Here is a 12358-nt window from a genome sequence, read left to right on the forward strand (position 1 = left end):
AAGTGGCTGGTCTGGCTGAGTATTTGAAAAATCCACTTTTGTTTTCAGTAGATCAGGATGCGTCCAAATTACAAGAAAGGCATAGTCCAAAACCATAGAGTAAGAATAAGATATTAATAATAATTTCTGAATTTAGAGAGCTGAGTTATGAAGCAAGGTTGGCTAAATAACTTCACTTTTTGGAAGAATGCAGAAGAGAAACAAAAGAATAAATGCCTTAAAATTTTCTCAATGTGAAGAATTTCAATCCAATATTATTTTTCTGTCAAACACAGGATTCAAAGACTCTGCTAATGTTGAAGAAGCCCACAGAAAGTAAGGAGTTTAGATGCCATTCTTTTTAAAGCAAAGATTGATCAGAGGCAGCCTTTCATAAAGAATTGAATTTTGATTAGGAAAGGTATAAAAATGTGGAATTCCAGATTATGGTAAAGAAGCTGATGGAAAGTTTGAAAAGAACAGATGCACAAGTCAATGTCCTTCAGGTGAAAATATTTTACTCACATTGAAGTTCAATGATCAGAATACATGGTCAGAAGAATGACATTTATGGGGAACAGGCAGCAACCTATTTATAATTTACATAAATATACCACAGTGACCAATTTCAAATCCAGGAAAGTGGAAAAAAGTTTCAAGATATTGACTTTCACCTGAACAACTGCCAAGGTGCAGAGGTTTTAATTAAGTATATTTTGTAACAGCTTGAGATGGTTTCATTTTAATTTAGTATTCATGAGGCACTACCTGTTTAATAACTAAGACATCATTAAACAAAATAGCTCCTGGGTTCACCAATGAAACAGTGACTACATTCAAAGTAATTAACTATATGTGTAGCACTTTTCAATGGTTATTCGAGGCATAGTTTTCATTATATAAATTTAAGTCTTTCTTTGATACCACATTCTGTATTTAGCAAAAAGCTCCAGGCAGGATAAATTTGCAATAATATGCAAGGTTTTATTACTTCCAAAGGGCAGAAGGGAGAAATGGAGTAGTCAAAACAACAACAATAAAGTTAGTGAAAACTTATTACAAAAGACACGCAGTATAAGTTTTAGTTAACATTTAAATTACTACCATATTATAACGTCATCCAACTTTATTCATTTATTATGAAACACTATCTGTTGTGAGGAAACATCAGCATTAAATCTGTTGCTCCCCCATGTGATACACCCACTCCAAATGAAAGTGATGAAAGGAGCTCAGTTGGCTTCTGTTCCCACAGGAGGAAAGATTGATCAAGATGGCAACCAAATTCTTTTATACATATTCATAAATTTGGTGTAGGAGATGAAAAGACAGGAAAACAATCCTTTTGAACCAATACATTTTGAACAACTCATGATAAAGGTGGTTACACAATTCAGGGTCACATATTGTCAATTCAAAGATACAGAATCTGTCTTAAGCTTTTTCAAGCAGAAAATCCAAGTGATCTCGTAAATATGCCCTCTTCTGGTCATTTTGGAGGGTGACGTGCACGGTATCATAACTTCACAGAACATTTTTCTCTTATAAAATCTCTCCCCTCAAAATAGAAGACAAAAAACTTCAAAAGAAAGTCCTCTCTTAAAATATGTAATGTCAATCCATTCAATACTAGACTTGGTCCATTAACAGTCCAGTTAAACTCAAAGCCAGAACCATTAACGACCACCATTTTTTATATTACAACAAAAACATTACATGGTTGTTTCTGTTTTCAAAATAACTATACGAATGAATTATTAGTAAGTTTAAGCAGATTTTTCAAATAATTGAGTCAATTATCCTGTTAAATTAACTGCACAATTTAATAACAATTTATAAAACTTTAAGATCCAATTAAAATAATAACCCTAAAAAAGCTCAGTTTTTCCAATTCTACTAGACATTAAATGAATGTTTAAAATTTTAAATCAAAATGATCTACTTTACATTAACTGTAAAAATACTCTCCAATTCTATCCTGCCTAATTTACATAGCAAAAATTCACATTGGCTCAGACTGTGATTCTCGGTTTTGTGACATCCTTTAAACTATTCACATATTTAGATTTCAGAACCCTCTCAACAAAATACTGCTTTATTAACACAGATGAATCTTGTCAGGAAGATGAAGGCAAGAAAAGTACCTCCTGAATTGCCAGAAAAAAAGCATTTACAGACAGAAGAGACCCACTTGGACAACAGGACCCTTTCCAGCCAGCTTTCCCTGACCCTACTGGGAATCAAAATCCAACCTTAGGGCTGAAAGGAAAATATAAAATTCAATACAATTATAACTCCCAGGGTCACAAATTAATCCTACTGTCACATTGTTCTCACTGGATGACATCCAGCATTATAGATGTTACGCAGTTGACCTGTTTGAGGTGTAGTTCTGTTGTTATTCTAACAGAGGGCCAGTCTGTCTTTCACTTAGTGAAGATGTTTCAGTTGTAGTCACTGACAGGAATTCAAAGTGGGAACCCCTGGGTGATTCTGCCCCTTCTTTGACTCAGGATTAAAAGACCAATGGTATAAGCCCCAGATGAGATCAGGCAGCTCACCATAAACCAGGGCCCAAACCTAGGACTTTCTGGCCTGTACATGCACTGTTCATAATGTGACATGTACTTTCAGTCAATATTTTAAAAACTGGCTCCCATCAATTATGTAATATTTGGCATTCAGACTGCATGTCACACCTCTAGTAAATGCCTTCTATATTCTTTCATGAGATGTGCCCATTGGTAACGCTAACATTTGTTGCTCATCCACACACATCCTAAAGCTGAGCAGCTTGCTAGGCCATGACAAAGTGTAGAAGACTCAAACGCATTGCTCTGGAGTTCTGTAAGGCTGTCAAGGCAAGAATGGCTGATTACCTTACGTAAAGGGCATTCAGTGACGCAGATGAGCTTTTACAACATAATTGTCATTTAATGTAACTAGATTTATTAACTAATATTCCAGATTTATTCATTGAAATTAAATACAATTATTTGTCGAGGTGGGATCTTAAAGCACCCTTAGACCATTAGCCTGGGCTTCTAGATCAGTCGCCCAGTGAGAGTACCATTTGGCCTCTATCTCCCAAACTAGTCACTTTAACTAAATATCAACATTGTCGAGAGTAATTCACAGCCATCTGTGAAATTCACATCTCACTGTTTCAGGAGCTACATGTAGTTTGCAGCCTGCCTGTCAACATGATTCATGCTGGACAAATGGGAAGATTTAAACTCAAACATCACTATCACCTTCCCAATGGTTAAACCCATTCAAACCAGACTGACTGGACCTCAAACATGATAACCCAGTTGCCATGTGATTACCCCAGGACCCAGAAAATTCATTAGTCAGCAGCTAGCCTAGAATCACATTCAGGAGTGAGCTGCAAGTCATCAAGTGGTCAAAATATTGAAACTGACCCAATATCTCACAACCTGTTGTCACCCATTCTCTTTACAAGACCCTCACTCAAACTTTCAAACATTAAATCCATTCCAGACTCCATAGGTCCCCCACGTCAGAAATGCAAACTGTAAATCAGAGACTGGATTAACCATAATCTGTACAAGTGCTCTATTTTTGTGTTTTATCTTTGTATACTTGTGCATGCATGACACTAAGTGTATAACACAGCATTAATTCAGGGTAAGCCTGCAAGAATAAACAACCCCCTTTTAAACTTAAGGATTTAACTTGATATGACTTTTAACACAAAAACTTGCTGAATTATTTAACTGGAATACACACTACAGGGAACGAAACACCACACCTCTTTCAACACAATATCTATTGATTATAGGTAGTGAGATAGCGCATTTAATCTGTATGTGGCTTGTTATCAGATCAGCTGGTGGCTTTTTCCCACTCATCTCCTCAACGAGTGTTACTGATACACTCTAGAAAGAAATTGCCAGTTGAATACCTGCGTTTGCTGCTCTTTTTATGATCCGCCTTTGATGGCATCAAGGCTTCAAGCTCCTTCAATGCATCTGCTGCTACTTTCATATCATCTTCATCCAGCAGACTCTGCAAAGCAAACACCAGGTTGGGATAACAGAATAAAAACAAGTAGAAGTAGCAACAGGCATTACGGAGGTATGTCCACAGAATAACTCCGACGACTTCATGAAAAATGAGAGATTTCAACATGAAATCAAGTCTGTTCAAAATGATGAGAGAATGGTTCGCTGCCTGTATATTATTAATGCATTGTCACATGTTAAATGATGGAGAACTCTGATTATCATGAAAGCTACATTTGGTACTCAAAAGTTTTCTGCATCCAACAAGCCACCTCTAGTGTCCCTCCAGTAAAACTGAATAAGCCTAGTTTAAGATAATGGAAATTTATTTCATTTGACAATGAAAACAGGGAGAAGCAACAAAGATTTTGAGATATTTCGGGTGGGCATTCAGGGTCTTAGTACCTCTAGGGAATCACGGGTTACTACAGCTATTCACCTAATCTGATAGCTCAACCAAACATATTCCCCAGAAGTTTGAAGGAGAAGAGCTGTTCTCAGTGAAATGCATCAAATTCTTAAAGGGATTGACACAGTAAGTGTTCTGAGGTTCTTTCCACTGAAGGGGAAGTCTAGAATTAGTGGACACAGGCACAGGATGAGGAATCACCTGTTTGAAACTGGACCAAAAGAAAATTTCTTTAATTGAAGTTTTGAAGATCTTTGGAATTTTCTATCCCAGAAAGCTGAGGGACAGTCAGTTGTCGATTATATTCCTAACCCAGATCAGTGGATTCTTGATTGTGAAAGAATTATGAGACTTGTGGACAAAATAGGAAGGTGATGTTGAGAAGTCTTTTAGCTTCCACCAGAAGTCCGCACCTTACAGAGGATTGGCTCAAACAATTTGATTCACTCCACACAATATCAAGAAACTGCTGGAGACACTTGACACTGTAAAGTCTTTGAGCCCTGACAACATTCCAGCAACTGAAGACTTGTGCCCCAGAAATGCTCCCACAACCATCACCAAGCCAAGCAGTTCTGGTATAGCTATAACACTGACATCCACTTGGCAATGCAAAAAATTGCCTGGGCATATCCTGTACACAAACAGCAGGTCAAATCCAACTTAACTAATTACCACCCTATTGGTTTATTCTCATGAGATCATCAGACAAATGATGGAAAGTCTCATCAATAGTGCTATCAAGCAGCACATTCTTCCCAATGAGCTGCTCAGTTTGGGTTCAGTCAGGGCCACTCAGCTCCTGATCACACTACATGGTTCAAACATTGTCAAAAGAGCTGAAATCATGAGGCAAGGTGAGAGTGACTGCTCTTGACATCAAGGCTGTATTTGACCAATTGTGAGAGGAGTCAAGGAGCCAGAGCAAAACTGGAGTAAATGGGAGGAAAACTCTCCACTCATTGGAGTCATACCTAATACAAAGGAAGATGGCTGACATTATCAGAGATCAGTCATCTCAGCTACAAGAAAACCTTTGCAGGAGTTTCCTAAAGTAGCATCCTCAATCTATCCATACTCAGCAACTTTAGCAATGACCCTCCTCTATCATAAAGGCAGAAGTGATGATGTTTGCTGATCTTTGCACAAATTTCAGTACCACTTGTGACTCCTCAGAAGCTTAAAGAATCTGTGCCCAAATATAGTAATACCTAGACAATATTCAGGTTTAGTCAAGTCAATGTCAAGTAACATTCATGCCACACAAGTGCCAGACAATGATCATTTCCAAAAGGAGAAAATCTAATCTTCACCCCTTAACATTCAATGTCCGGGAGCTTCCAATTGGCCAGAAGCTGAACTGGACTAGCCATGTAAGTACTGTGTCAACAAGAGCAGACCAAAGGCTAGGGAATCCACCAGCCAGTAATTTGCCTCCTGACTACTCAAAGCCTGTCCACCATCAAGTGCTCCTTAATACTCCTCACTTGCCCAGATGTGTGCACTCTAACAGTACTCAAAAGGTCTGACACCATCCAGGACAAAGCAACGTGCTTGGTTGGCACCAGACTGACAAACATTCACTCCCTGCACCACTAACATTCAGTAGCTGTATGTACCACCCAGAAAATGCATAGCAGAAACTCAATGAAGCTCCTTAAACAGCACCTTCCAAACAACATGATCACTGCCATCTAGTAAGACAAGAGCTGCAGATACATGTGAAAAGCACCTGCAAGTTCCTCGTCAAACTGCTCACCAACCTGACCCTGAAATATATTGCTGTTCCTTCAGTGCTGCTGGGTCAAAGTCATGGAAGCCCCCACAACCTGACAGAATTGTGGGCTTACCAACGGTAAGTGGACCACAACAGTTCAAAACAGCAGCTTAATATCACCGTCTCAAGGGCAACTAGGGAAGGCAAAGAGTGCTGGCTCAGCCAGTGACACTCCCAAACCATGAATGAACTAAAAGAAGTATAGGCATCCACATTATGTGACTTCTGTGAGGTAGGATCAGTAGCGTGCAAGGGGTAGAGGTAAAAATACTGAATATCCCAAATCAAACCTCGGTTCTGATAAAAGGCCACACCTGAAAAGTTCATCAGTCTTTTTGCTTTCAGGTAATGACTTGTTCACGTCAATTTTTTTGTTCTATCATCAATGCAAGAATGGAAGTGAACAAAGTTATCATCAACCAAGAGTCAAAGGACTGTTGGACTTAGAAAGGCTAGCCACAAGAACAATCACATTTCTAAATAAGTAAACTGGAAGCGGAGTGAATATAGAACATACCTTTGTAGGCAGGGTATCAGGCAGGCAGAGAGCAGGGAACAGCTCCTTCATTTTCTCCTTTTCTGATTTTGGTTTGACTGTTTCAACTGAAGAAAAATATGAAGAGAAAGTAATGAGGCTTCACATCAGTACATAAATAAGATGAAGATGGAACTAACTCGAACGTGATAACTCTTTCAGACAGCTTTTTCATGTAACAGTGAACAAACACTGAACATCCAAAGCCACTTGAACCACTATAACACCTAACCCCAGCTACTGATTTCATCTTTCCAAGCTTCAGTTGTTGCTCTACAAAACATTTTACGAGGTGGTATAAGTCTCTCACTGGATGGATGAATGTTTAAAACTGTTAATACAACGCCGGAAATTCCAAAAGGCACTAACTGGGTTATGTTGTAGACATTTTTAATGCTTAAACGTTCAACATAGAGGGACTACCAGCAACCAGCTGGTGAGACTGACTGGCCACATTACTAATCTATTATTCAACAAATGTGCTGAATTTTGGAAATTTTTTTTAACAAAACAGTGCATAGGCTTCAGTAAGCAGGGTGGTTCAGCTAGGATGGCCTGGATCACTTGACATGTTCAGAAATTCTATGATACAAGGAAACCTCAATCACTTCCATGAATAGAATAGAAGATCACATATATCTCACCTTTGCCAGATGTCGATGGCTTGGCTGGAGGTCGCATGGTCTGTATTAGACGTAACAAATTGCTGATGAGTGAGTCCTAAGAGTGGCAAAACACATATTAATGCAGGTCAAACAGCATAGAGAGCAGAGTAAAATGAAGTACTCAAAGAAATCATACATGGCAACAAACCTACAACATTTATTCCTGTAAGCGCAATTTGCATGACAATATTATAAGCGTATGTGAAGTGTGGAGATGGGAGAAACATTATGGTCTACTTCTCATCATGTGTAACTTAATTTGAGTGAAAAGGAATTAAGCCAGTAAATTGATTAAACAACTCTGATTTGAATACCAACTTATTTTTCACAAAACCATTGACAAGTGGTATGTGTAAACACAGCAAATCCTCATAGTAAAGTTCTCAAGTAGACATTAAGCCACTGGTTTGCGTATGCAAAGTAAGTAACACTCATTTCAGTCACAAGAACTGTTTGCCAATTTTCTGAGCAATTGACATGCACTGCCTGGCCACCAGGTTGGAGGCTTAGTGCACCAAAAAAAAGGATGCTGGATGGCCAAACATCTAGGCCTGTGGTCCTTAAGCAGCCTTGCTGCAGAGCTTCATGCAATGAGTACACACATCAGGGATTTGGACAAGAGGCCAGCAAACTCCCCTGATTTGCAAGCACCAACTGAAAATTTTAGGCATTGCAAATCTTGGAATCTGCCCTCCATATTTATGTCTCAAATCACATATCGTCATTGCACATAATTCAGCAAAGCAGCCTATGTTGTAAATCTACCTTCATATCAACATCAGATGGTGGGAATCTGGGCAAAATAGCGAAACACTTCAGTCCACCTTCTATCATGATAACCCTCATTTGGAAAAGTAGAGCAAAAATTAAACACATGAACATAGAACAATTTGGACAGCATAGTCGACAGCAGTGAAGATATCTAATACTAGAAATGCACTGTTAAGGTGAAATCATTTAAGAATGTCATCCTCCATTCAACTCTATAGAAGTATTCTGTTTCAATTTGCTTTTGTGTTCAAGCAGTTTAATTAGGGAAGGATATTGTCGATACAGGATAACCAGCAAATTCTACAACTGGAAATTTATTTTAGGTTTTAGCCAATACCTCTGATCACTTTGGTAAAGTATACTGCATAATTCTGATGGAAGAACACAGACTTGAAACATGATCGCTGTTTTTCTCTCGATGGATGCTGTCAGATCTGAGTATTTACTGAATATTCTGTTATTGGATATTTTGGAATCTCCCTGTATGGGGCCTTACCGTAAACTCAGCTCCATTTTTCACCAGTGCTCCTTTGAAAGTCTCAAAAGTAATATTCTTTTCAGCCAGATTGATGATAAATTCAGCTGAAAATAGAAAAACAATGGCACATTATGGGTTGGAAGGAAAGCAGCATTTTAATTTTGCACAATGCCCTGCGCATAAAATCAAATACATTCTTTTGTCAGAAAACACTAACTGAATAATTGAAAATCAAATAAAGGGTGGCATGGTGGCTCAGTGGTTAGTATTGCTGCCTCACAGCGCCAGGGACTCAGTCTGTCAACGGCTAGGATCAAACCTATCTCCCCACGTCTGCGTGTTTGCTCCGGGTGCTCCAGTTTCCTCCCACAGTCTAAAGATGTGCAGATCAGGTGAACTGCCCATAGTGTTCGGTACATTAGTCAGAGGGAAATAGGTCTGGGTGGGTTACTCTTCGGAGGGTCAGGGTACTTGTTGGGTCAAATGGCCTGTGTTCATATTGTAGGGAATCTAATCTAATTTATTTTTGTTTCATAATGGTGCAATCAAAATATTGGCCAGAATGAAAGGGAAAATATACATTTGGATTGCAAGTTTCAGGGCTTTCCGATGTTCCAAAGCACATCGTATTCAATTAAGCACCTTTCTTTACAAGTTACATAGGAAATGTGGCATGTATAATTTACGCAACCAGAAATGATACAATGCCCAGTTAATCTGTTTTTAAACAATGCTGTCTGAGTGCTAAGTGTCAGCAAGGATAGCCAAGTTAATTCCCTTCTTCTTCAAAATAGTACAATGAGATTTTTTACATCAATCTGAGGGGATAGACATGGCATTAAATTGATGCCTCACCCCAAAGGTGACACCTACAGCAGTGGAGCGTTTGCTTGGCACTACACTGGAATGTCAGTCAAAACTGCATGCTCAAGTCCACAAATGGAACTTGAACCACAATGTTTTGGCTCAAAGGCAAGTATACTTTCACACACAACTGGTTAAAAATGCAACCTAGTGATATTCACTTGGATCAAAATTACGCATAACACTAATTCATCAAACATCAACATGCTAGCCCAAACAGAAGTCCCAAAAATTAAATTGACAGAGATCGGTCGATATGAAATAAAACAACATTTTACACAATACATGCAACCTAATCTATTGAGGGTGGGGAAGATAAGAAAGGAGAATAACACCCATGGTGCTATCAGGGAGAGAGTTCCACAATAATGACCCAACAACTGTTCCCAGACACAATGGTGTGCAGACAGGTGAGGAACGTGCAGGTGGTGATGTTTCGATGCATCTGCTGACCTTGTCTTTCGAGATGGTTGAGGTTACACAGTGGCTGCAGGGGGTCATGGACATGGTTCACCCAGAGCCTATTGTGTTTTAGAATGGGTTGGACGGGAGTTAGTTGCGATCTTTAATGCATAACTACAGGTCTTTTCCCTGATATGGGGAAGTCCAGAACAAGAGGGCATAGGGTGAGAGGGGAAAGATTTAAAAGGTGCAAATGTGTTGCTGGTCAAAGCACAGCAGGCCAGGCAGCATCTCAGGAATAGAGAATTCGACGTTTCGAGCATAAGCCCTTCATCAGGAAAGATTTAAAAGGACCTAAGGGGCAACTTTTTCACGCAGCGGGTGGTATGTGTATGGAATGAGCTGCCAGAGGAAGTGGTGGAGGCTGATACAATTGCAACATTTAAAAGCCATTTGGATGGATATATGAATAGGAAGGGTTTAGAGGGATACGTGCCAAGCTCTGGATGTAGGTTTTCTCACTAAGCTGGAAGGTTCATTTTCAGACATTTGAAAATGAACCTTCCAGCTCATCGAGCAAACCTACATCCAGAACCTCAACCTGAGCTACAAATCTTCTCAACACTCACTAATATGTGCCAAGTGCTGGCAAATGGGAGTGGATTAACTTAAAAATCACCCAACACCAGATTATAGTCCAACAGGTTTAATTGGAAGACTAGCTTTCAGAGCGACGCTCCTTCAGGTGATTGTCTTGATGAATCACCTGATGAAGCAGCGTCACTTCGAAAGCTAGAGCCTTGTTGGGCTGAAGGGCCTGTTTCCACACTAAGTCTAATCTAATCTAAAATTAGACTTATTTTGGGTAGTCATGATTTGGAGATGCCAGTGCTGGACTGAAGTGTACAGAGTTAAAAATCATCGAGGAGAAAGTGAGGGCTGCAGATGCTGGAGATCAGAGCTGAAAATGTGTTGCTGAAAAAGCGCAGCAGGTTAGGCAGCATCCAAGGAACAGGAGATTCGATGTTTCGGACATAAGCCCTTCTTCAGGAATGTTCTTCATTCATTACCTGTTCCTCATTCATTACCTGTTCCCTGGATGCTGCCTGACCTGCTGCGCTTTTTCAGCAACACATTTTCAGCTCAGAGTTAAAAAAATCACACAACACCAGATTATAGTTCAACAGGTTTAATTGGAAGACTAGCTTTCGGAGCGATGCTCCTTCAGGTGATTGTCTTGATGAATCACCTGATGAAGGAGCGTCGCTCCGAAAGCTAGAGCCTCCAATTAAACCTGTTGGACTATAACCTGGTGTTGTGTGATTTTTATTTTGGGTAGACTAGCTGCTCCTTCATCAGATTGGGATATCTGGACGAGTTAGACGGAAGGAGTCCGTCTCCGTGCTGACTCTATGTTTATTTTACACTTCAATGGAAATGGATTAGAAACAAACAGCATCGAGGCCGGGGCCTGGTCCGGTTTCTTACCCAGATCCTTGTCGTTGATGCCCAGATGGTTGTCTAGTTCAGTGCAGACCTTGGACACCAGGGACAGATACTCGAGCTTACTGAGCTCGTCTAACGCCACATCCGCCATCCCGCGACACCCAGCTATCGTTATAACCAGGAGAAGACCCTCACAACAACACTGCAAGGAAGCCCCTTGTCAACACAATCACTCCATCGCCATCTTTACGCACGCCGCTTGACCTTCGACACACCCCGCCCCCTTTTGTTGACGTCAGCGCGTCTCCCCGAACCTTCCTCGGCAATTTCCGGAATCACGCACACACACCCTCGAGAGGGAACCTCCGCCACCCGACCACCAGGGGCCGCTCCAACCCAGAGCCCGAGATGATTCCCAAGAGCAGGTTCTGAAGCCTGGGAGCCCCTGCCAACAGTGGGCTTCCAAAACATACACATCCTGTGCAAAACCACAAATACAGAGACATCTGAAATAGACAAAGTCAGAACCTGTTGAAATGTAAAGCAAAAGAAAAAGTAGTGTGGGTTTGAGAGGCTGAAATGAGAACTCAAAAAAAATGTTGGAAACAGCAAGTTTGGCAGCGTAAAGTGAGTTTTACTGCACAGAAAAAGAGGTCATTCAGCTCATCATGTCCTCACCCATAATCAAACAGCTAATCTGTTCGAATCTCACTTTCTAGCACTTGGCCCATAGCCTCTATGCTAAGGCCCTTCAATATGTATTTTGGAGTACTGTGTGCAATTCTGGTCTCCCTCCTATAGGAAAGATGTTGCGAAACTTGAAAGGGTTCAGAAAATATTTACAAGGATGTTGCCAGGGTTGGAGGGTTTATGTTATAGGGACAGGCTGAATAAACTGGGGCTATTTTCCCAGGGGCTGAGGGGTGACCCTATAGAGGTTTATAAAATCATGATGGGCATAGATAGAGTAAGTAGACAAGGTCTTTTCCATGAGGTGAGGGAGT

At 40.2% G+C, this 12358-nt stretch overlaps 1 protein-coding gene across 1 annotated transcript in view; it reads right to left on the minus strand.

Annotated features, from left to right (window-relative positions):
* Window positions 1–11600, minus strand: part of dhx8 (DEAH (Asp-Glu-Ala-His) box polypeptide 8) — a 49663-nt gene extending 38063 nt beyond the window's left edge. Inside the window, exons 1-5 of the mRNA XM_060849098.1 lie at window positions 11397–11600; window positions 8661–8746; window positions 7373–7448; window positions 6711–6796; window positions 3908–4011 (exon numbers count right to left, since the gene is read on the minus strand). Of these exons, the coding sequence (XP_060705081.1) occupies window positions 3908–4011; window positions 6711–6796; window positions 7373–7448; window positions 8661–8746; window positions 11397–11505 (461 nt within the window). The 5' untranslated portion in view covers window positions 11506–11600. The remainder of the gene's footprint in view (window positions 1–3907; window positions 4012–6710; window positions 6797–7372; window positions 7449–8660; window positions 8747–11396) is intronic.
* Window positions 11601–12358: the final 758 nt, after the last annotated feature.

The sequence above is a fragment of the Hemiscyllium ocellatum genome, chromosome 32 (genome assembly GCF_020745735.1).
Source record: "Hemiscyllium ocellatum isolate sHemOce1 chromosome 32, sHemOce1.pat.X.cur, whole genome shotgun sequence".
Taxonomy (NCBI): domain Eukaryota; kingdom Metazoa; phylum Chordata; class Chondrichthyes; order Orectolobiformes; family Hemiscylliidae; genus Hemiscyllium; species Hemiscyllium ocellatum.